This window comes from Nothobranchius furzeri, chromosome 2 (genome assembly GCF_043380555.1).
Source record: "Nothobranchius furzeri strain GRZ-AD chromosome 2, NfurGRZ-RIMD1, whole genome shotgun sequence".
NCBI classification, from domain to species: Eukaryota; Metazoa; Chordata; class Actinopteri; order Cyprinodontiformes; family Nothobranchiidae; genus Nothobranchius; species Nothobranchius furzeri.
Window position 1 is genome coordinate 48,105,707 of NC_091742.1, and position 25,637 is coordinate 48,131,343.

Consider the following 25,637-nt stretch of genomic DNA (forward strand, 5'->3'; position numbering starts at 1 on the left):
AAGTGTCTTAAATATGTCAATAAATGTACTATATGCCATGTCAACGTCATCTTCCCTATAGACCAGCAGTTCCCAAACTTATTTAGCCGCGCACCCCCTTCTATGTCCCGACCATGTCGACTCACCCCCCAGCCCCCACATCAGGTCATGGCTGTATATATATATATATATATATATATATATATATATATATATATATATATATATCAGACGACAAGCTAAACAGACAGGGTTAAAAAAATATGATCGACCTTTTTCCCCATCACTTTCATTTTTTAAATAGTAATTAATAAACATTCGATACCATTACAATTTCTTTTGATTTAATTTTAAATAAATATTTAGAGTGCCCAGGTAGCACATAAAAAATGCAATTTAACGGTTTTCGTAAAGTAGTAACGTTTAACCTGTGCGGCCAGAGCGCTCTCCTTCCTTCTGGGGCAGCAGTAGCTCAGCAGGTTGAGCGGGTTGTCTAGTAATTGGAAGGTTGAAGGTTCAATACTGGCTCCGGACAGAGAATTCTGCTGTTGTGTCCTTGGGCAAGACACTTAACCCACCTTGCCTGCAGGTGGTGGTCGGACGGACTGGTGGCGACTGTGCTCGGCAGCCTCGCCTCTGTCAGTGCGCCCAAGGGCAGCTGTGGCTACATCGTAGCTCATCACCATCAGTGTGTGAATGTGTGTGTGAATGGATGAATGATACACTGTAGTGTAAAGCGCTTTGGAGTCCTTACTCTGAGAGGCGCTATACAAGTGCGGGTCATTTATCATCATTCTGCTCTGTGTAAACCTGAGCTGGTCACCTACTTGTGCGTAATCAAATGTCTATAGGGGAAAAGATGGAAAAGCTATAGCCATGAGGTTCACTCTTGCCTCAGACCAACTTATTGCTGTTTTATGGTGTGGCTGAATCTGCGATCAGCTGCCACACGGCTTGGAATAACAAATGCTGCAGTAACGTGAGTTGTAGTCAGGTTCGGAGTCACTGGCTGGAGCGGACCCGACTTTAATGCGTCATCCCAAAATAGAAGCTAATATCTTAATTTGATCTGGAATGAAAAATGTTGTTATAAAACCTCTGAAAAGTTTTTTATCACGGAGGAGGCAGCGCTCATTTCTGTCTTCAGTCTGACGGCGCGCCGGAGTTTGCGCAGCGTGCGCGCTTATTGAATTTGTTTGTGTGTGTGCGGCACAGCTCCATGAGCCGCTCCAGTCACCGCGTCTCGTTATTGGCGCTATTTAAACCAATGTTGTAAAATTACCTCTGCCCAGCCCAGATGTGCTCACATGTGCACCCGTGAGCCGTGGTTCCGCTGAAACACGTCTGACCTCTGACAGACTCTGAACTTCAGATCTTCAGTGCGCTGTTAATAGCCTGACACGTTTAGAATGCTGTCCCACAGTCAGTGTTCTAATATAATAATATAATAATGCTAAAATGCTCAGATGGGAATCGTTTCTTGATTTATTTTGTTACATCCACAATGTGAGGTTTACAATGTCAGAACACCTGCATGAGACAGGGTGTTAATTACAATCTGCCAGAATGACTCACCTTCAGATTTCTCCAACATCGTTAAAAATGATCAAATACGGAACATATCAGAGACATAATAAGATACCTTTCGTCAAACATTTTGACAGGTCTATTGTTCTTTGACCTTTTTGACCTTTCAGTCCTATTGTTCATTTTGACCCTTGACCTTGCCCCCCTTTCCTATCATTAATCAAATGGACAGGTGTATTGTTCAATCCATGCCCCCCCTTCCCTATCATTAATCAAATGGACATGTGTATTGTTGATCGTCCAGATGGCTTAGACCCCCACGCCGCATCATCAATGGCGTATTGTTGAACGTCCAGATGTCCATGATCCCCCACGTCATAGGCTAATGTGTGTAATGGCGCGTGAAGTTTCTTATTGTGTTACCCCAGTGGTTCACACAGCCCCCTCCCTTCTGAGTGTATTCCTATAGTGGATAACTCTTTAAAAGCTCAGATCGTGTCCGAATGGTGAAAAGCCGAGCTCTAAGAAAAAATGATGAACCACGAGGAGCTGAATGAAGCACCAACCAGCCCTTACTGGCACACCATATCAGTCTAACCTCGTGGAATTTTTATATCAAACATGACATGGCTCACTGACAGTGGATGAGTGCGGCCTAACTGTTGTGAATGACAGCCCCACACACTGGTCAAGTACTTATGAAATGGTTGCACGTCTCCTCAAAGTTAAAGAATCTGACTGTAGAATGGGGTGGGTCTGCTTGCTTGCTCTCGAGACTCAGCCATCTGGCAGATGTTCACAAAGTGCTTTTCTCCCAAATATTAGATATTTGGATTTCGTATGTTCAGTCTTAAACTTTGTGTTTAAATGTGTAAATATTTACATGCAGCTCACCGACACTTTTAACCAGAACTAAAACTATTGTGTAAAACTTTCTGTCCAGCAGCACATCAGGGTGAATCATCAGAGGCTGTAAACACACACACAAACTCTTCAGAGTGACACATTGTCTGTGTCATTAATACTCTCTTTGATTTACTCAGCCATCTGGCAGATGTTCACGTTGGATTTCGTATGTTCAGTCTTAAACTTTGTGTTTAAATGTGTAAATATTTACATGCAGCTCACCGACACTTTTAACCAGAACTAAAACTATTGTGTAAAACTTTCTGTCCAGCAGCACATCAGGGTGAATCATCAGAGGCTGTAAACACACACACAAACTCTTCAGAGTGACACATTGTCTATGTCATTAATACTCTCTTTGATTTACTCAGCCATCTGGCAGATGTTCACGTTGGATTTCGTATGTTCAGTCTTAAACTTTGTGTTTAAATGTGTAAATATTTACATGCAGCTCACTGACACTTTTTGACCAGAACTAAAACTATTGTGTAAAACTCTCTGTCCAGCAGCACATCAAATTAATGGCTGTAAGCACACACACACACACACACACACACACATTTAAAGCACTTCCCCCTTTCAGAAAATGTCTGACTCTCTCTGGGTTACCAACTCTAAACACCCATTCAGACATTTCTCTCACTTCACAAAAGCAATGGTTTACCATCCTAAACCATTTATGGTTCTATTGTAAAGCACCCTGCATACTCAAGCCTATAAGAATAAAAGTTGATCCTTACCTCAGCGTGACGCTTTTAGTCGACAACTCACAAAGCAAATGACTTACTTATTGTTCTGCAGGTGGGTTTGTTTGAAAGAGTGCCTGGAAGTTGGTGAACAAAGATCTGTTGAGCTTTCTTAAAGCTCATTCTAAACAAGTTGGCAGGGCAACTTCTCACAAAGCAAATGACTTCCTTTTTTTGCAGGTGGCGGGAAAGTTTTAAAACAAAGAACTGGCTGAACCGGCAACACACAAAAGCAAATGACATGCTATTGTTTCAAAGAGCTATTTAGGTGAACAGCATCCTTTGGTTCGTCATCATCAGCAGTGAAAGCTTAACCCATCGCCTCCTGCCTTTAGTGTCACATTTTGTGACTTTTTGTTTTCACTGTCACACACACACACACACACACACACACACACACACACACACACACACACACACACACACACACACACAAACACACACACACACACACACACACACATTGCTTCCTGCCTTAGAGAAAGGTTTGATCCTTTTTGTAGGACCTATACAGCTTAATTAAATAAAAAGCTGTTTATGAGGTTTGTTTTTTGGGAGGGGTGGATTAGTAAAGTCTCAGCCCAGCCAGCATGCATGGGTGGGCCCCACATAGGTTTATTGTGGGTTACATGGGAAATGAGTGGGCATGAGATTTATCTGGGCTAATTGTGTAAGGCCCATATGGATAACTAAAATGGGTCCCATATTGTAAGCCCATTAGGGCTAAATATATTGGCCCTGATCAGCACTGATGTGGGCTAACTGAGTATGGGATAGAGTTAGGAAATTTTACATATCACCCATGCAGTTTTTATAGCTTGGGCCCACCATTTGAAGCCCATGTAGGTTGACTTCATTCACCCCATGTGGTATAAGCATGGGCTGCCCATATATGTGTACGACTTGGGCGTGTCTATATAGGCCCCACTCCATTTTTATGTGGGCTAACTGTGAATGGGATAAAGCTAGGATAGATGACATGTCACCTATGTGGTTTAAGTAGCTTAGGCCCCACATGGGAAGCCTATGTGGGCTGACTGCATTCATCCCATGTGGTATAAGCATGGGCTGCCCATATATGTGTACGACTTGGGCATGTCTATATAGGCCCCACTCCATTTTTATGTGGGCTAACTGTGAATGGGATAAAGCTAGGATAGATGACATGTCACCTATGTGGTTTAAGTAGCTTAGGCCCCACATGGGAAGCCTATGTGGGCTGACTGCATTCATCCCACATGGTATAAGCATGGGCTGCCCATATATGTGTACGACTTGGGCATGTCTATATAGGCCCCACTCCATTTTTATGTGGGCTAACTGTGAATGGGATAAAGCTAGGATAGATGACATGTCAGCTATGCGGTTTAAGTAGCTTAGGCCCCACATGGGAAGCCTATGTGGGCTGACTGCATTCATCCCACATGGTATAAGCATGGGCTGCCCATATATGTGTACGACTTGGGCATGTCTATATAGGCCCCACTCCATTTTTATGTGGGCTAACTGTGAATGGGATAAAGCTAGGATAGATGACATGTCACCTATGTGGTTTAAGTAGCTTAGGCCCCACATGGGAAGCCTATGTGGGCTGACTGCATTCATCCCACATGGTATAAGCATGGGCTGCCCATATATGTGTACGACTTGGGCATGTCTATATAGGCCCCACTCCATTTTTATGTGGGCTAAATGTGAATGGGATAAAGCTAGGATAGATGACATGTCAGCTATGCGGTTTAAGTAGCTTAGGCCCCACATGGGAAGCCTATGTGGGCTGACTGCATTCATCCCACATGGTATAAGCATGGGCTGCCCATATATGTGTACGATTTGGGCATGTCTATATAGGCCCCACTCCATTTTTATGTGGGCTAACTGTGAATGGGATAAAGCTAGGATAGATGACATGTCACCTATGTGGTTTAAGTAGCTTAGGCCCCACATGGGAAGCCTATGTGGGCTGACTGCATTCATCTCACATGGTATAAGCATGGGCTGCCCATATATGTGTACGACTTGGGCATGTCTATATAGGCCCCACTCCATTTTTATGTGGGCTAACTTTAAATGGGATAAAGCTAGGATAGATGACATGTCACCTATGTGGTTTAAGTAGCTTTGGCCCCACATGGGAAGCCTATATGATCTGCGGTCGAGATCGAAATGCTGCAACAAGCCGGCTTATGTATATGCATGAGATCCACAAAGCAGTTTGCATTGACTATTTATGGCAGTACGTGGAGTGTTGAGGGCGGGATTTGGCTAAAAAGCAGCTGAGAACCATTGTCGTTCAGTCTCTGATTTATGAAGTGGAGATTGCGTGCAGCTGTGCGTACTCCATGTTTGATAAATCACAAACCTGCTTGGCGTAAGTAAATTTTTTTTGCTGAGCTTAATTACAGTTTTAGTAAGAATTCTTCACAATGTTTGATAAATGAGACCCCAGCTCTTGTGCAGGGCCTTTCTAAGGACTTCAACACCTTTCATTGAATCAGTCATCTATTCACGCACACACATACTGTGCTTTATAAATAAATAAAATTAAATGAAATAAAATACTGGTGATGATGAGCTACATTGCAGCCACAGCTGCCCTGAGGCCCTCTGAAAGAGGTGATCCCTGAGACTCATCTAACACAAGTAACCAGGGAAATGTATTGGTGAAATTCTGGCAATACAATATATGTATCATGATACAGGTGAGACAATACGATATATCACGATATACAGTACTGCAATACATTCAGCCAGATGATATAAGCTAGTTTTTTTAGACTTAATTTATTGTTGGAAAAAACATTACGATATTGCCATATTTATATTTTCTTATATGCCAGAAGGCTGTGGATTGAAAGCTGCTTACATTTCAGTTCAAGTGTGTTAATAGTTTTGCTGTCTTTTTAACCAGAACCATGTCAAGATCATGTCGACTCAGCTATACATTCACATAACAACAGGCACAAGCTGTGCTTACTCACTTGGGACCTTCTTGTCCTTTTTCATTTTGATGTTATAAGACAGGAACATAACAACCAAAATATCAAATATAGCAAATTAGATAATGAATAAAACATCAAATGCCAAAACTAGTGAAGGTTCTCAGTAATTCAGGTCATGGTAATCCATAGGGGTTCAAATGAAGGCCACTGGACTTGTTTTGTTAAAGACGTTTTGCTTCTCATCAGAGCAGCGTTGTCATTTCTGACTAGAATATGGGGGAATCAAGCTTATAAACTGTAGTCAGAATTGAGAAAGCACCTTGGATGAGAAGCCTAACAACTTCAAGAAACCAAAGAGGTCCAGTTGTTTCATTGAAACCCGTTTTTGAATATCAAATGCATCTTGTGTAATAATATTACTGTAGTCTCCTAACACAAAATAATTTCTTTCTGGTAAACATAAATTATTCTTCAAACTCAACTGAAAACTAACACCATCTGAATTAGAGATTACACACGAAAAGACCATGATAGTAAATTTTGACTTTGTTTTTAGCAATAGTGCAATATGAACATATATCAATGGGCTGCTTGATTCTCTAATGTAGAAGGTACAGGGGAGGGTTTTTACAGGGGTGTTAGTGGCTCTGTTCTGTGATGTATAATCTCCGAGCAGGGGGGTGATGCTGATGGCAACCACAAAGCAGGCCATTTCAGCTGACACACATACACACACACATACGCACAGAGAGAGAGAGAGAGAGAGAGAGAGAGAGAGAGAGAGAGAGAGACCGACCAGTCTAGCTCCTCCAAGAACTCACCTAAAAGAAATGTCTCCAAGAGCTGTTTCGTTTGCAACTGACTCATCAATATAACAAAACAGTTTTTAAATAATTTTGCACTATAATACCAGGAGTCAAACAACTTCTGATTCCTGATCAGTTATACAATTATTATGGCATGAATCAATGCTTTACATTTTGGAGCATGTGCATTGAGATTGTGTCTTTTCACATTATTGGTGTTCATCTTTGCAATTTTTATGTGATAAATGTAAGCATTTCCTTGTTAATGTGTCAACAACAGATATAAAAATAAAATTGAAAAATAAATGTCAGTTCATGATGAATAATATAAATAAATTAAAATAATAAAAAGCACCTTATATTTGGCATGAATTTTGAGAAACGTGGGTAATGCTCAGACGGAAATCAGTTGCTAGTGCTAGCTACTGTTTGAGCAGTCAATGTGGTTTGAAGCTAATCTTTAAATTGTTGTGGCTCTTCACAGTGATGGTGGGCTTAATTTGGCTCTAAATCCTGTGTTGATTTGCTTCCCCTGCAAAAAGGGCAACAGTGGCTCTGGAGGTATAGTAGCCTTTCCAGTTCTCAGAGTGTTGTCAGTTCATTGCACCTTCCTGGGAATTCTGCTCTAGTGTCCTTGGGCATAACACTTTACCTGACCAACTGTGTTGGTGGTGGTCAAATGGGCTTATGGCACAAAATGACAGCCTCACTTAATCACATTATTAAAGTGGTCTTAGTAATATAGATAAAGTTGCATCTCCCAGCAGCTCCAGCTTTCACAAACACATTTAATCACACAACCATTGCAGCTCCTAAAGCAACAGTAACAGTGCATCTGCATATTAATTACCTCTTATCATCACAGTATTTTGGAATATTTATTAGGTTTTTTCATGTTCTGTAAATTTTGTGTTTTCATAAGCATTTCTAATATATGATGAACATTAATATTATCTGATAAATTATGTCAGTTTATCTGTTTCATCAGAGTGACTGTCTAAACTCCAAGGTAAAAAAAAGTGTAGCATTAAAAAAAAATCACATCAGTGTTATTTTTTATTATTATTATTCCAACAAATCATTGAAGCAATGAAAATATGTATAGGCTACTATGTAAATGTCAAATCATACGTGTATACCTACTAATCTGCACCACTTGAGAAAAATGTCCTGATTCCTGCCTGAGACATCCACTTCTGCCAGCTCTGCATGCATAGCTCTAAGGTTTTTGCTAACTCTAAATATAAATGTATTTCTTCTGAATAAAGTCTAAGAAATGCTTACTTGTAAAGTGCGTTATGTACCAAAATTATGAGTTTTAAACTGTCTCAAATATTTTTAATTAAAAATATCTTCATCCATCCTCCATACATCCAGATTTTTTAGATCTCGCGGTATTTCCAGACATCGCGAGGCGTTAGCAAATCCACCCATCCCCCACCCATGAGGATTGTACATTTCGCGCCTGTGGCGGGCTGTTGGAACATTGGAAAGCAGGAATTTTCTGGTCCAAGGTAAGAACTTTTTAACCTAAATTTAATCCGCATGTATATATTAAATATTTAAAGGTCATGTAATGCTTTAAAGTACGATGTATATCATTAGTGAAGTCCTTGTGAGTTAACCGGGCATAGAAGTAATGCTAAAATTTTTACCTGTTGGGAGTCAGCCGGTTTTCCTCATACTGCTCATACTCATACTGCTTAAACAAGACGCAAAACTATGCTTACTAGACACCATATTTTAGTGATTAGATGCGTAGTAAAATGTTACTTGGGCTGTGTGTGTCATAAGGTTAGTAGTATTGTACGGCTGTTAAAGCTCCATGTTTTACAGAGCTGTACATTTGAATTGGAACACAGGTTCGCTAGTTTTCTGATGTGAAAAGTAAGCTTTTAAAGAGCGGGTCAATTGAGCCTCGGAGTCCTTCTCCACCCACGTATCAATTTTAAAAAATGCAACATTAGTAGGCGTTGCCTGGAGGACCGAGAGGGCGGAGCCGCGGCAGTGACGAAGACGATGGCTAACTAGACGAAGCTAGCTCCCTTCATTCTGAGCAGTTGATAGAAGTGGAGGACGTTTCTCCCCCTCCTTACAGACACTCGAGAAGAAAGGGACCAAGTCTATTTGGAGGAGACAAGCGGACCTGAGTCTTATTGTTTTGAGCTTGTGAGTTGCCTGAAACTCCCAGAACCGACCCAACAGAATCACCTCTGAAAGGTAAGTAGCCGTTAGCCATAGCATTGGATTAGCTGCAGGGTTTGTCTCCACGGCCCCAAAAAGCTAGTATTCAGCATGTTTTAGAGGTTTATCTGCTTCAGCACACCTGGTTTTAATCAGCAACAAATAGCTGAGCTGCTTAACAGCTAATCTAACCTGTTAAAGCAGGAAAATCCACTGAAACATGCTGGATAGCTCTCCGGTAGCCCTGGGCTCAAGGTACAGTCTGCTGCATATAAAGTTATGAAAATACCCCATGAGAAAATTATTCTGTAATGTGTTCAGCCCACTAAAACTGCCCTGATTTCTTTATTTATTTACTAATAACAGCTGCTCTCTCGGTTCTAGGTCCTCTGGTGTCTGCAGCTGGTCTCTGGTGTCTGCAGCTGGTCTCCTCTGCTGGTGTCCTCAGGATCAGGAACTTCCAGAAGAATGTGCCTTTCAATGACTCTTTCCCCCTTATTTGTTATATTAATTAAATAAATCTCAATTTATATATTTCCTGTTTTTGTTCATGTCCATAAATACTTAAACATGCTTGAAATTAGAACGAGCTTTTAACAGTGAGGTGCTAGTTTAATTAATCACAATAGCTAGTTAAACATGCAACAAAAATGTGATATTCAATGTAATTTATAAATATCCATTAAAATATCAAAACTGGAATCTAAATGAGATATTTGGCAGCACAAAAAACTTGTCAAACACAATATTTATTATAATAATTGTAGGCAGACAGGAGACAGAGCTGATGGAGGTTCTCAGTCATCGAAGGAAGGCTGAAGGCTTTCCAGGAACAGGAGATGTGGTGTTGTCTCTTCTCTCTCTATTCTGCCAGATGAGCTGATAGGTTACAGGTGTGTGAGGACATCCTCATGCTGTCATAACCAGATGACAGGAGTTATCAGGTGATCAGCCAGGCTAATGAGATGCAGAAAGAAAACAAATTCAGGACAGTGTACAATATGTGGTGTTGCTCACCTTATGTGCTCTTATAGAATATTAATGTGTGCATGCCTCATGGTGTAGTCCATATTTTGCTGAATGTCCTGCAATAATGCAGGTTATTAGTTAATTTACTTTTGATAGCAAAAACAAAATATTTAATGTAAAAGTTATTTTCCAGGAGAATCAGCTTACACGTCACCACCAAGTGTCACGGGCAGAATCAGTAGCCTCCGTCATGATGTAATCACATACTTATTTAATTGTTAATATCTTAAAAATTCTGAAATGTTTTAATTTTTTTTTTACCTTGAACAGTTCACTGAGCTTGCACTGTCACTGAGGTGGAAGCTGGAATCAACAGCAGACACCTCACACCTTGGTCTTTTCAGGGGGTCTGGACGCTCTGGGACCTTCTGGAAGATGAATTTTCATCATGGTCCCCGTGGGTCACCAGACACACTGCGGCTGTGAACTCCATTCTGGCTGGCTATGTAAAAACAAAGAAGCAGCACATTTATAAATGTTTAAAAGAGCATAAAATCACGTGTAAAAATAATCTGTAAAACAAATTAAAACTAGAAGGTGATAATAAAATGTTTACATAGAAGATTATTAAAAATAATTCACCTTTGCTACAGGGAAGGTTTCACATTAGCCTGGACAAGTACATTCATGCAGCTAAATCAGTCTGACAGCCAGTGTCTTGGGTAGATTTAGCCTGAAAAAAAAAATAGAAGCACATTGTTGTTGGAGTTTATAGTCAGATAATATACAAAAGAATCTCCTATATAGGCGCTTTATAACATTCCTAGTGTGTGATCGTTGTTATAACGTAAAAGTCAGTCACATATGATGTGGAGAGCCTGAAATGCGACCTCCTGAACAGAATTCCTCACAGAACCGGGTCACAAGCTGGATTTCACGCTGTAATGCTGTCAACAAGTGCTGCGTCAGTTAGAGTCACTGTTGCAGAATTGCCGACTGACTAGCTAAAGGAAGTGAACCACGTCTCTCAGACTTTGCATTTAGGTAGGGAATTGTCTTTAGAAGATGTTAAAACGTTTATTTAGCTGACTCACCTCAGACTGGAGCCCGCCGTGGTGGGGGAGCAGAGTCGGTGGGCTGCATCTAAATCGCGGAAGAGCCACGGTGGGCACAGCCTCCCTCTTCAAACGGAGACGTGCAGAATCGCGGGTAAAATGCCCACAGAGTCACCGCAACCATACTACACTACACCTACTCACCAATACTAAGACGATATGGAACACTAAACCCGAACTACTTTCCCAATTACACTAACAGCCAAACACTAACTAAACTATAATATACAACAGCCAAGCTAACACTAAATAAGTATTTATAACACTAAAAGATATGCTAAAGACTAGGATATGCTAATGCTATACGCTAATGCTGAACTACCGCTGACCTCCTACACTCGCTTGCAAATCCAACTCCCACTCGCCACAGGGCGTGGCCGAGACGCTCGTTGCTTTTATAACTTTGGCACGGAGCTGCTACGTAGTACTCTACTGGTTTACGTAGTACTTTACTCTTTAGCCATTGGCTAAAATTTATTCAAAATGACTCAAATTCTATGTTTTCAGCTGAAGGTGGCGCATTACTGTGGTTTTTAGACAGAATTTTTAATTTTTAAAGAAAATGCACCAAAATGCTAAAATAAAGAATGCACACATTTAAAACACTATTAGACACTCATTTATACAGTTCATCAGCAAAAAAAAGTTAATTTAGACGTTACTTGCTCTTTAACTTTGTGACATGACGTAATTCACCGCGTTGGTAAAAGATAACCGCGCACCAGTGGGGGTGGGGGGCTGCTCACATTTTCCGACCGTTAAATTTTCTGTTCGGGGGGGTGGGGGGGCGCAATGCGTTTGTTAAGTCTGAAACTGGTCGGCTTTCGTGTTAAAGTGTCCGCGCCAGAGATTCAAACTGCTGCAGCCACTTAAGTGTCACAAAAGCAGCACGTTCAGGTCTCACAATAGCTGCGACGTTTCACAGAATCTGTAGAAGTACACAACTGAAAAAGTAAGCCAAAAAAAAACCTCAGCAGTTGTTTTCCTTGTCTGAAATATGAATCCGAGTTAGCTCAAGGGTAGGGGTGAGTAAAAATAAATTTATCCTGACCTGTTCACCTGTCTGGAGTGCACACATCACGGAGAGAAGCAGATTCTACAACACACACACACACACACACACACACACACACACACACACACACACACACACACACACACACACACACACGACGGGAATTAATTGTAAACATATTTGTAGTTTTAAAGTAAAACAGCAATTTTGATGGATGCTCTCCATTTTGAATGGTTAAGGTGGATAAATCTGAGAGTAAATTCATGATTGTTTTCCTGTGTTTATTCATCTTTTCATGGACGATGACATCTGTGACTCTGGAAAAAGTTAAAGTGGGAACATGATATTTCAGCTTACTGAAATACATAGTTAAAATATTGTATTTCTTTCTTTTTTTCATGGATAACTTTTTGTGTATAGCTGTTAAACTGACAACTTGATCAGAAATCGTGCTGACTGTTGATGCTGTAGTGCTGTGTGTGCTCCAGGCACTGACCTGAACCTTTACACTGTTAAGTTATTTTTTAGTTTCATTATGTCCTGGATTTATCAGCATTATGTTCATTCTCATTCATCAGGTTTTGCTTCCTAAATGCTTGTGCAGCTTGTGTGCTTATCGACCAGGAGGTTTTGCAATTTCCCAAAATATAAGTCATGTCAGACTTGACCTTGGGAAAGACATCACCAGCATGTTACCATCTTGCCTACTAATGGTGATCAGGGGGACCTAGAACAGAGCTGATTTAAGATCTAGGTAAACTTGTTCAATTTGGGGTTAAAAACAAACGTTTTCACATATTTTCCATGTAGTTTTTTTGCCAGTTCCTCTTCTGAAAGGTAGACAATTGTTTTTCTCTTTCCCTCAGAAAATCTTAATATTCTCCTAGTTTGGCCCAGCACAGTTCACTTCCCAGTTACAGCAACAGCCTTATATCATAACCACATAAGTGGAGAAAATATTCAGTAGCAATGAGAGAATTTGCTGTTGCATTTAAGTGATGTTAACTATTATTTAACATTTAAACTTATTTTCAGATTTTTTTTATTTATTCAGAAAACCCTGGTAAGGGATGTTTTTCTGTATTTGGAGCATCAGAAAAAGTTTTATGGTGGAGGTGATGTTTTAAAGTCACTGAGAAACTGCATGCATGCAGTTTGTTGTTTTGCTGCTAATACAGTAGCAGGTGCAGCTGCTAATACAGTAGCAGGTGCAGCTGCTAATACAGTAGCAGGTGCAGCTGCATATTTTTGCAATAAAAATGTTATGTTGTAATGGGATTCATGCATTAGTTTTTGTTTGCTTTGAACCCAGAGCAGACGTCACACGCCAGACGACATCAACACTGCATACTTTAGTATTTGTTCATTTATCGTGAGTAATATCGATATCGCAATATTAAGCACTGTTATCGAATATCGCAGGTTTTCCTAATATCGTGCATCCCTAACACGTTGTTTTACAAGTATTATTCTCATGTCATGTTGTGTTCTCACATATTTATATTTTAGAGACTTTTTGTGACAAGTTCATCAACTCTGCATCAGCCGAGGTATTCCTTAGATTTGAAGCACGTAAGCGGTAGTCTAACGCCATTGGTTAGTTCTGGTTGGTGCTCAGTTTCTATTGCACGGAGCTTTACGGGGCAGGGGGCGTGCTTAGCCAAAAAAAGGCGTATTGTTTACATTTTATCACATTACATGATAAGATAATCACATTTATGGATTTCTGAAAAATCATACATAATTTCTGAAAGGGTAAAACTCCGGAAAGCAGCTTTAAGAAGACTAGAAGTACATTTTCGCACTTTAGCAGTAATTTGTAATAGCATTGTCAGTAAATCACCAAGTATGGAGGATTGATCCAGCCCAAAATACATAAATAAATCAAAGGAATAGATATGCCAAATTATGCATGAAACTGGATTGTAGGATTCGGATGGTGAGTCAAAAAACATCCTCAGTAAAATATGCCGGGTGATAGTAAAGTCGTATCTGTGCGCTGCTCGTTAATGCTAAATCCTTTAAATGCTGTTTGTTTTTTAACATGATGAACACACAATTGTTTAATTATCTACTGGCATTATTTATGTATTAATTGCTTTATCAAATCATTTCTCTATTCTGCACCTATTTTTATTTTGGCAGGATCAGCCCTCCATAAAAAAGTTTTGTTTTGGATAACCAACAATTAATAAAAACATTAACAGTTAAGCAGATGTTAAATAGATGAAGAAATTTAAAAGCATTATTAATTTAATTTCAGTCACTAATTGAGTATTCTCTCACATTGTTAATGTACACCCAGCTAAAAGGGCCCATTGTTGTTGTTGTTTTTTTTTTTTTACAGATTCAAAGAATGGATTATTATGGTAGTTCGCGGACCAAAAGAAGACGAATTAAAGCAAATGTGGCTAAGCATTTAAAGTTCTTGGAAGACTTCAAGGCCCAAACAATCTCATTCACTCATTTGGATTGCGCTTCAGAAATGGACAACCAGATTCCTAGAGAGGATTTGAGCTGTGAGGCTATTCTGAGTGAAAATGGAAAAGAATCAGACACGGAATTGGAAGAAGATAAAGAACAATCAGTTGCTGAAACAAAATGTAATGGCACTGAGTTAGATTTGGACAGCACCTTTGAGGAAACTGATTCAAGATGTGAACTTAAAAGGAATTTGGCCAATTGGGCAGTGAATCGAAATATTTCCCACAGTGCGCTGACAGAACTACTACATATTTTAGCTCACTGTGGTCTGGATTTACCCAAGGATTCAAGAAGTCTTTTGTCAACCCCCAAAACATTTCAAGTGAAAGAAATGGGAAATGGTATTTACTATCATTTTGGAGTGGCTAATGCAATTACATCACAGCTGTTAAATGACTCCCATATTTCAGTTGATACTTTAACTCTTCGGGTGAACATTGATGGGTTACCACTCTTCAGAAGCTCTAAAATGGAATTGTGGCCTATTTTGGCCATTGTTAAAGAAATTCCAAAATGTGGTGTCATCATCATTGGGCTGTACGCAGGCTCGTCCAAGCCCGCATCTGTTCAAGAATACTTAAATGACTTTATTGAAGACTTGAAGTCAGTAACCAAAGAGGGTTTTCTTTACAAAGGAAAACACTTTAATATCGCACTTCCAGATGCCTTTGTTTGTGATGCACCTGCTCGGGCCTTTTTGAAATGTGTCAAAGGCCATTCTGGTTACAGCTCCTGTGAACGCTGTGCAGAGCATGGAATTTATTTGGATAAAAAGGTTGTGTTTCCTGATTGTAAAGCACCTCTACGAACAGATGAAGCATTTGAACATTTGACAGATGAGGACCATCATCATGGAGTTTCACCCTTGCAAGATCTTGGCATTGGGATGGTGTCAAGCTTTGTACTTGACTATATGCATTTAGTTTGTTTAGGACATGTAAAAAAAGTTATAAGTTTGTGGATCAAAGGACCTCTAAAGTGTCGTCTATCTGCAGTTACTATTTCCATCATTTCTAATCACATGAAATCAATCAGAGATCACTTTCCAAGAAACTTTTCCCGCAAACCGCGATCACTGATGGAGTACAGTCAGTGGAAGGCAACAGAATTTAGGCAGTTTCTGTTGTACACAGGCCCAGTGGTTCTTCAAGGACGACTATCCACACAAATGTACAACAATTTTTTGTTGCTCTCAGTAGCAATTAGAATCCTTCTCAGCCCAGCTTTGTGTTGTAAATACTGTGACTATGCTGACAGACTATTGAAATGTTATGTTGCCAATTTTGCTAAAGTATATGGAACAGAGCACTTAGTTTACAACACTCACTGCCTCGTGCATTTAGCTGATGATGCCAGAAAGTATGGTGCCTTGGACAACATCTCATGTTTTCCCTTCGAAAATTATCTGGGGACATTAAAGCGACTTGTACGAAGACCCCAAAATCCCCTACAACAAGTCATTCGGCGTGTAGCTGAAAAGCGCGTTCCGGGTGAAAATGAAAGGAAGAGCAAACCTCAACTACAACATACATGTGGTCCAACTCTCCCAGACTTTCCTGCTCGCATGCAATTCAGGCAGTACAAACATGAGGGAATTATCATTTCATGTTCTGTAGGGAATAACTGTTTTGATGTTGAGGGCAAAGTTGCAGTAGTAAGGAATATAGTACAGTTGTTTTCAGGAGCCATGTACACTGTGTGTCAGTTTTATGACAAACAAGACTGCTTCTGCAGATACCCTACTGATTTGTCGTGTCTTGGAATCAGAACAGTGGCACAACTATCCGATCATCTTTATGGAGTACCTGTGACTAACCTGACAAAAAAACTTGTACTCCTGCCTTTGCGGGATGGTCATGTTGTCTTTCCCCAGTTACATGATCAATGACAGGCTTCATGTGACCTTTCAGCATGCCCTTCAGCATTGTGGAATTCATTGAAGAGTCGAGGGAAGGAAAGAAGTTGGTGGACATTATTCCATCATGTTGGTTCACAGATGAAAACAAAGTCGAATGCTTCTGGCCATTGGGCCTTGGTATAAACATCACAAAGGCAATGAAACAGCAACTGCAGCCAGATGCGTCATGGAAGACATGCTGTGTGCGTGTACTTGGAAATGCAGGTGACAAACTTTCACTTATAAATGAACTAACAAACATATTTTATGTAAGATTATCAGTTGTCTCAATTCCTGTCTTTGTGTGTGTGTGTGTGTGTGTGTTTTAGAAAACTACGGTGATGCACGAAGAAAGCTTGCTAAGGCAGAAGCAGCATCTGATCTTCAAACAACTGATAATGATATCCCAGAAAAGCGACGTAAAAGGTTGGGTTTAAACATTTCTAACTTATATTCAATTTTGATAAATACATTTTAAAGGTCCCATATCATGCACAATCTTTTTGTACCCTTTGACCATGTTTTATTTTTATTTCCTCAAATACATGGCCTTTTGGCCTCACACATGTATTTTTCTGTCTCAGCTGCTGTACCCCTTCACAGGGTATCCGCAGGTCCTTAAAAAGTCTTAAATTTGCTATTCAAAATTTAAGGCCTTAAAAATCCTTAAAAATGACAACTAATCCTTAAATCCAGTTTCCAAAGGTCGTAAATTACCAAAGGCCCACTAAACAAGATTCTTTTATTTCTATAAAAATTTTGTGAATTTCTAGTTAGTGTTCAGCTTTTTTGTGTGTGATGTTGGCGTAAGCGGAACCGTACACATTCAGTTGGTTGTGAAAGGGGGCTATTTTTAGATGAGCACATTAGCTGGTTAAGCTAGTGGGAGCTTGCACCATGGGGAAGTTTAATGGTAACTGGATGGCTAATCCCACGTTCGCGATGTGGTTAGCACCGGTTCCAGGCAATAGCTGGAAATTATAGCTTAAATGTAATTTTAAAAATAGCTTAAATTTGGTCAAAGTGGCCTTAAAAAAGGCCTAAAAGTCTTAAATTTGGCTCTCTTAAACCTGCAGATACCCTGCTTCAGCTCAGAAAATTTTTAACTAAGCTATATCATGCAGAGAGATGCAATGTAATGTAAACATAAATGCCCTGTCACTCTGTAGGTAGCAGAGAGTTTAATCTCCTGAGTTGTGAGGAAGTGGTTTCTTTATGTCAGGGGTCTCCAACCTTTTTTGGCCCATGAGCTACTTTGACATGACAAAATACAGGAGAGCTACCGCCATACGATTTATTCACATAGATATTTTCCATGTGTGAAAATGCTTATGTTAAAAGTGCTATGCTTACTACTGTGCATCCGGTGTCGGAACAAGATCTGCTCAGGTGCAAAATCGGCTCGGGGTCCTTCGACTGCCGATGACGTCAAAGTACGGCAAACCCACTCGGACAAAATGCACTACACATCTATACTGTTGGAAAGAATTTAGCAGTTTCGTTATTAAAATAATGTTTATTAAGACGTAAGTTTGTGTTTATAATGGTATTTGTAAAATAAAACACTATATTGTATTCATGATGTTGAACTCCTCTTTGAGCACATCCCTTGAAGGATCATAGGTATTAGCGACACCTGTGAAATTGTATTTGCAGGAAAGAAGTGTGTCCCGTTTATTGAAGTATTTTGTGTTTAGAGTTTTTGACGTCTTGTCCATGCGTAGTTCAGTTACACTCATAGCTGCTAGCTAAAACTCTGGAGTTAAAAGTTTTCTGGCTTTACTAAAATACCTGTCTGTACTTATTTGATTGATGGTAGTTTTACTTTCTATTATACTCCAAATGTAATCATTTGGCACGTTTCTAATTCATAATTTGTAATAATGTAATCGGCGATATTAGCATTAGCATTCCTATGGGTTTTTCCATGTATATTAGCATTGCGCTAACCACTCGCTGCCAAATTGCAGCCTTTGCGATTAGAAAATCTCCTTTTGTCACATCGCAATTTAATTGCACACGCAGTTAATCATTCAGCCCTAATATACATGCAGCTTTATGCTAAAAGTGTATTTTCAAAGTGGTAATGATGGATTTCTTTGTAAAAGTTGTCCATCTTTCCAATAGAAAGATTTGCCTGGACCAACGTAACGTGATTATGTAATTCCGTAAGGTTCATGTTCAGCCAATCAACTACTTAGACGTCGACGGACCCCGAGCCGATTTTGCACCCGAGCAGATCTTATACCGACAACGGGAAGTACTCATAGCGCTTCACTTTTTCCACTTTTTTGTTTATGTTACAGCCTCATTCCAAAATGGATTAAATTCATTGTGCCCATAAAATTAAACACAAAACAGCCCATAAGATAATGTAAAAAAAAGTCTTTGAAATTGTTGCAAATTTATTAAAAATAAAAAACTTGAGAAATCACATGTACATGAGTTTTCAGACTTTGACGTGAAGCTCAGAATTGAGCTGAGGTGCTATCTATTTCCACTAATCATCCTTGAGGTGTTTCAGCAGAGTAATTGGAGTCCACCTGTGGTAAATTAAGTTGATTGGGCATGATTTGGAAAGACACACACCTTGACAGCACATGTCAAAGCAGCATGCGCACTGGAGGGAACGCATTCTTTGCGAGCACTCTGATCTCTACAGCATAGCAGAAGGATTTCCTTAATTTGGGACCCTTTGTGGCACAACAGACAAATCACACAAATCTGATTCCAGTTCATGTTTCATTTTATAACTACAAGAATCCTCCAGAATTATTTTTTTTACCTTTTCTATTTAGGTCCTCCAAAAAATGGAATGCCTTTTCATCTAGTGAAGAAGATGTGGAGTCTTCTGAGAATGAAATACCACCTTCTCCTCCACCTGAATTTATTGCAACTGGATATGCCCCAAGAGTGTTTAGCCCTTGTTCCCCCAGATATTCTCATAGTTTAACAAGCCCCAGTGCAACACCGACTCTGAGAAGCCTCATTGCAGCGCCAAATCTGAGAAGCCCCAGTGCAATGCCGACTCTGAGAAGTTCCAGTGCAACGCCGACTCTGAGAAGCCCCAGTGCAACGCCGACTCTGAGAAGCCCCAGTGCAACCCCTGTTCCAAGACCTGGGACTTCATTAAGCATGAGTAGCACCAATGGCTTGGAGGAGGTGTTGTTCACCAGACTGGTTACTCTTTTAGAGGACGTCAAAGAAACTCTAAAAATACATGGAAAGATGTTGGATACTCTACTGAAGCAAAAATCTGCTGTATCACTGGTGGAACCACCTGAGGGAGCTGTATTTCCCATGACTACAGTGGATGATGTCCTGGCAATGAACGAAAAGCTGAGTGACTCTGAATTTATGTCTGGAGTTGTAAGTTAAAGTTTTGTTTGTTAAAATGTATAAATGGTAAATGGCATGTATTTGATATAGCACCTTCCAGAGTCCTGGAACCCCCCAAGGTGCTTTACAACACAATCAGTCATTCACCCATTTACACATCCATTTACACGCTGGTGGGGATGAGCCACAATGCAGCTAGTTGCCCTAGTGTGGACGGATGGAGGCGAGGCTGCCGAGCACTGGCGCCACCTGTCCCTCCGACCACCACCAGCATGCAAGGTGGGTTAAGTATCTTGCCCAAGGACACAACAATAGCGACAGACTGAGCGGGGCTCGAGCCTGCAACCTTCCGATTACGGGGCGAGCACTTAGCTGCTGTTCCACCGTTGCCCCTATTAAACAGTATAAAACTGATATATAAGTAAAGTTTATTTATATAGCACTTATCATAAATAAAAAAATCAGAAAGTGCTTTACAAAGATCCACAAAAAAGTAATTAAATGCTCATAAAATAAATATATGTAAAATAAAAATGTAAACCAATAATAAAAAAAGGTAAAGCCAATAGAAAATTGTACAAAAGGAGAAAAAAAGACTTAAGATTTCCTCAGGGTGTCTGCAGGGTCTTAAAATTAAATAAAAGTTGATGAATAGGCCCCAGTGTGTAAAAACAGATTTCTTAGTGCCACGCATTTCAAAGCTGGAATCAAAAAGGCATTGTTTCAGTGTGCACACAGCTGCAGAGCCAAGAGAGACACTAGCACTGATGGCTACTTCAGGGATCACGCAGAAAGCACCGTGCCTGTCAAACGTCTGTATATTTTATTAATTGTTTCTGGTGCTTCATGCAGTCATTCCCTCTTTCAGGGAATAAATAGTTCTCCAACTATATGTTGAAAAAGTCTAATCAGTTTGTGCCTTCTCGCTCCAGTGCTGCCACCTTCTGCCGCTTCTACCTGCGTCTCATCTCCCTCTCCCCCCACAGCTGTTCATCTACTGCCACATTTTAAAAACCTTCCAGCTTTCAATCCAGCGATCACATGTAGTTAGAAAAGGGCAAGCAACCCAAGGGAAAGGAGAATTTCCCAAAACCTGTAATGCTACCACAGAAACAAAGGGCACCATCCCCTGCATGATTAGAGGGAAGAGAACTTCCATGTTAAAGCTCAAACACAAAGTTCTTTTTAAGGAGTGTAATGACATTTATTAGTACTTATATCAGTGCAGTGTATTTGAAAGAATTCAAATGTCAGCACTCATCTTTGACAAGAAAAAAATCTGGTGTTTTAAATCTGATAATTTTCTATTCAAAACTGGTAACTGTTCAATAAGTTATCCATTAACACATTAACTGCCAGCCGTTTCCTGATCAGAAAAGCCCCTCACTGCCAGCGTTTTTCAGCAATTTTACTGTTTTTTGAAGAGTCACAGAACGTTCTGCTCTTTGATAATGTCGATGCCAAAACTACCACAAGAGAAGACTCACTTCTTACATCAGGAAGAATCTGCGTGTTTCAAGCGTTATCCGTTCTTTCATAATCCATTGTCGAATTGTGAGCGTCCTAAGTTTTTCCCGTTCGCGCCTCGGCTTTTTCACAGCAGCTGCCCAAAACGATCTAATTCTTGGATTTTCTGCTTCCTGGTCACTTGACAAGTGACGTACATGGATGAAGATCAGGTTTACAGCTGGGATGTTTGTTTTAGCAGTGCGTGGGCTAGTTCCGATGCCCACCCAATAAAGAATGCAAATTACGAGTAAGATCCTGCTTATACATTAATACATTAAATAGGCATCTTGTCCATACTGAGATATATATAACAAACACTAATTATTTCCTCCAGCGCTTTATAAGCTTGCGGTCCGCCAGGCTTTGCTTGGCCAGGCTAAGCGTCATGACCCCCACCCTGACCCTACCGTGTCTGCTGACACGAACGGTGCAATGAAACTAGATCCCTCCATTAGCTGACACTGGTGAGAAACGGCAGCGGAACGTGTGCAACCCCCACCCCTGCTCTCAAGGAGGAGTGCTGCGAAGTGCGCGACCCCCCCCCCCCCCCATTAAAAACTTGATATATTGATTTTAAAAAGAATTCTTGTGTTGATTCCAAAATGTTGTCCTGTAATTATCCAATTCAAGATCGCCATGGTTGGAGAAATTGGAGGCACATCGTTGGATGACGCAACAAGACGAATGATGGCATTCTTGATGTCCCATGAATTGGCTCTCCAGTTCAGTGTATTTGGTCGCCATGGAAAAAACAAGTTCCGTGACCTGCGCCTCTTCGATGTTGTGTATGGTAAGTAACAATTTTGATGTTCACGATCACAACAATGTGCTCTCGCATTTGAATTCATCTGAAACACTAACAAAGTTATGCAAATTCTTCCACTTTTATGAGCAAAAAAGACTGATTACAGGCTCAGAATCAGAAGTAGGAAGCAATACCCATATTATTATGGTGCCCGTCTGGTGACAGTCACGAGATACTTAATGCGTGGGAATGAGTTGTTAGTTTGTAAGGGGTGTGTTCCAGAGATCAGCTGTCCTGAAAGGATCTCTTCTTGAAAGCCCAAGATCGTTAACTGTTAATATTAGGTTTTATCATAAGGTTACTGATATTTATCTTAAATAATACTAATTATTAAATTTTTTCAATCAAACCAACAAATAACGCAGCTGATGCATCTTTTCCTTTCAGCACCATGGACAGATGGCGATTGTAAATAAAGTGTGTGTCTCTTTTGTTGCTTGTGTAGTAACTGATTTACTTTCACATGTTTTTTGAAATACTTATTGGTGTATAAATTGTGTTATGTGCCACAACACATCTGAATCAAACTAGAACCTATAAACTGCACTGCAGCTAACTAGCAAGAAAAGCACCTGTCTGGTTTTCTAGTTTAATTGACACAGGACATGACGCATAACGCTGCTGGCCACTGTGCTGAGACCAATCGGCTTATTGACGGCATGTCACGGGTAACCATGACAACAGAGACAGAAATCCATGCACTGGGCCCTATAAGCGCAAGAAATGGTTTTATTCCCTTTGAGCAGCACCATGTAGCAATGAGATTTGGAGTAGCAGAACGATCAGAAAATATAAATTAATGAAAACATTTTAAAAGTGGCCAGATGGAGCCTAAGATGGCAATAATCACTCATTGATTGGTGTGCAGGGAAAGAGCGCTTTATTTTCTAGATCTAACAGAAACATTTCATTGAACCCAAAGGGCTTTAGACACAAAATGTTTTTTGTAAAAAAACAAATAGCCTACCTGTCGGCTAATTCCTGCTGGAACAAGCCGGAGTTCTGTCAGAACCCCTGGTTAAGGAAACCCCGACAGGCCTCTGCCCGTTAGCTGTTGTACATTTTATTGGTGCGCTGTTGCGCAAAACAAAAAACAGATCACCTGCGTTATTAATAAAACAACTGGTTAGCAATCTTTAAAGTATATGTCAGTAACCTTATGACAAAACCTAGTAGTTAAAATTTAATGATTTCAGGACTTTTAAGAGAAGATCCTTTCAGGAAGAGTTTTTTTTCCCCCCTCAATGTCATCACTGTATGGGTGAGCCTGCATCTTGTACAAAGCTTTCCAATGATCTTCCCTCTGGTCCGGGAGGCAAACTTCTAATGAGTTGCGAATCCACGCTTGAATTGTGTTGATGGGTGGGAGGTATTTCCGTAGATGCCCCGGCGAGTTGGCTGTGAGGTGTTGCAATTATGAGACTTTTCAAACCCTCATTTTAAGATTATGTGGATTTTGATTAGTAATTTTCATTATTTTAAATTGTACAGAGGAAATGTTTATTTAAACTTTGTTATTGTGTGGGGAACAAAATGCTGTAATTGTGTAATTATTGCCATTAAAATTTTCATCTCTTGCACCCCAAGGGGTTCGGGAATCCCTGCCCTATCCAACCAGCAAAACTTAAGTACAGAAGTATAATTTTATTTACAGAAATAAATGGAGCAGAGACTTCGCAGATATTCTGGTAGGGCAATCAGTACCACAGCTTGCCCTGTATGTAAAGCAATTTCATGATTTAGTGTTTTCCATATATAGGCTCAGGCGTGGCACTGCGCCATGCAGAAAATTGTAGCGCCACAGCTATGAAATCTTCTCCCCTCTGAGTGCTATTACCCCCTTTCCTGCTGTCACGGCAGCGAAACAGTCCGTGAATGTAAACACCCCCACCTCGCGCACCACAGCTGGAAACATTTCTATGGGAAACACTGTAATTAATATCCAAATGAAATACACAGAGGACACTGTTAAAATTCACTGTCAAAATGGCCAAACCATAACCTGAGGCCTTCCCTGAAGCTAGCCCTCTAAAGCGATCTCTGATGCTCATGCTACTTGTCAAAGTCTTAATTTTTCATAATTTCTAGCTTTAATTACATCTAATTGGATGTGTTACATAAAACTTCACCCCATCAGAGTTGCCATGACTGTAAACATGGGTATTCCTGCTGTAAAGTTGGCATTCTTTTAACATGAGAGGCAATGAGAATTTTCTGTTTTGGAGCCATCACCTAGTGAATGAAAGGGTTACTGCAGTTTTTGTCACTTCCATGTTGGCTTTGGGTTCTGTAAGTCAGGGTTCCCCCTTGGGTTTTATGTATTCAAATGGCATAACCGTTTTTCCAGCAGCACTACTCAGCCTAAAATGGCTCAGTACAGCCAGGGTTAACACAGCTTACCTTTTGATTGTTTGTTGTTCCCTGGCAATTTTGTGACAAAAAGGTGGGTGAGCACTAAAATGCTCGCAGAAGAAGGGGAGGGGACTCGCAACCCTAGGGGGGGGGGGGGGGGGGGGGGGGCTTTACTCAAGAAAAAGAATAGCAGGAGGTGATTAGTAAACAGTGTGCAGTGACCTATATGCTACACAAAAACACAACTCAGCACAGAATTAATGGTAATGTTGAATATTCTTCTCAGTTTTATGGCTTTATATCAGATCTGAACCAGAAAATAGCTACAAAGATTGAGCATGCTTTTTCTCTGTCAGCATTTTCACTTTCTATTATTTATTTATTTTTTTGTTAAAAATCCAACAAAAATAACTTGTAAGACGTCAGAATGAATATCTGCTTGTAAAATCACTAATACAATTTCTACTTATGCTTGATTTACAGGAGCACTTAAAAGAAATGGATGCATCCAGGGAATCACCCAGAAAGATGCGGAGAAGGCCCTCTCGAAGTGGTTCACTGGAGCTCATGACAGAGGTGGTAACAGAAAAGTTAGATCAAATAGGGAGGCTGCAAATTCAAATGCAGGTTGGCAGCTTTCTGAAGATGGACAGCATTTTTTGTAGTCAAGCCTTTTACACATGCCTAGTTCAGCAGCTTTGAATGTAAGTTTGGGAGATAAAAACCATTTTGGTTTCAGAAAATCATTTGTTAGACTTACAATGTGACCAACATGTAAGTGGAGTGTTTGTAGATGCCCAATAAAAGTTATGCTTTGGACATTTGATTTAGTTTTGTGCTTTAATGTAAATGGAAATTATATTTTCTATTCATTCCGTACTGTTGAAGATGCATTAAATTGTTCTTCTTTCAATAGACATTTTAGTCTAGTTTGTTCACTGTATAATTTTACATGTTTCCTTGAAACAATTGCTTTTTGCTCATCTGGATTCAAAAGAAATTACTGCCAATTTTTAACATTAGCCTGTAAACAGCCATAGCAGTGTCTTAAAAGCCTTAACT

General features: G+C 40.1%; 1 protein-coding gene and 2 long non-coding RNA genes across 4 annotated transcripts; 2 read left to right on the plus strand and 1 right to left on the minus strand.

The window, feature by feature from the left end:
• Positions 1–207: 207 nt before the first annotated feature.
• LOC139063676 (uncharacterized) lies at positions 208–9,624 on the plus strand. The gene is made up of 2 exons (XR_011517040.1): positions 208–9,126; positions 9,475–9,624. It is a non-coding gene; the product is annotated as an uncharacterized lncRNA (long non-coding RNA).
• Positions 9,625–9,823: 199 nt separating this feature from the next.
• Positions 9,824–11,845, minus strand: LOC139063670 (uncharacterized). 2 transcript variants are annotated; one of them, XR_011517038.1, is made up of 3 exons: positions 10,702–11,845; positions 10,381–10,561; positions 9,824–10,175 (listed from the first exon to the last, which is right to left on the minus strand). It is a non-coding gene; the product is annotated as an uncharacterized lncRNA (long non-coding RNA). The 2 variants fall into 2 exon arrangements; XR_011517037.1 differs by having other exon boundaries at positions 9,824–10,047; positions 10,702–11,840.
• Positions 11,846–16,584: 4,739 nt separating this feature from the next.
• LOC129160072 (uncharacterized) lies at positions 16,585–25,462 on the plus strand. The gene is made up of 5 exons (XM_070546170.1): positions 16,585–16,795; positions 16,900–16,996; positions 19,369–19,939; positions 22,049–22,208; positions 25,059–25,462. The coding sequence occupies exons 1-5, from the start codon at positions 16,585–16,587 to the stop codon at positions 25,238–25,240; spliced, it is 1,221 nt and encodes a 406-aa protein (XP_070402271.1). The 3' UTR covers positions 25,241–25,462.
• Positions 25,463–25,637: the final 175 nt, after the last annotated feature.

Excerpts from the sequence above, each read along its gene's own strand:
- LOC129160072 (XM_070546170.1), top strand. The coding sequence starts at position 16,585 with ATGCCCTTCAGCATTGTGGAATTCATTGAAGAGTCGAGGGAAGGAAAG. Across the intron at positions 16,796-16,899 it reads GCGTGTACTTGGAAATGCAG|AAAACTACGGTGATGCACGA; the intron begins GTGACAAACTTT and ends TGTGTGTTTTAG. Across the intron at positions 16,997-19,368 it reads CCAGAAAAGCGACGTAAAAG|GTCCTCCAAAAAATGGAATG; the intron begins GTTGGGTTTAAA and ends TTTTCTATTTAG.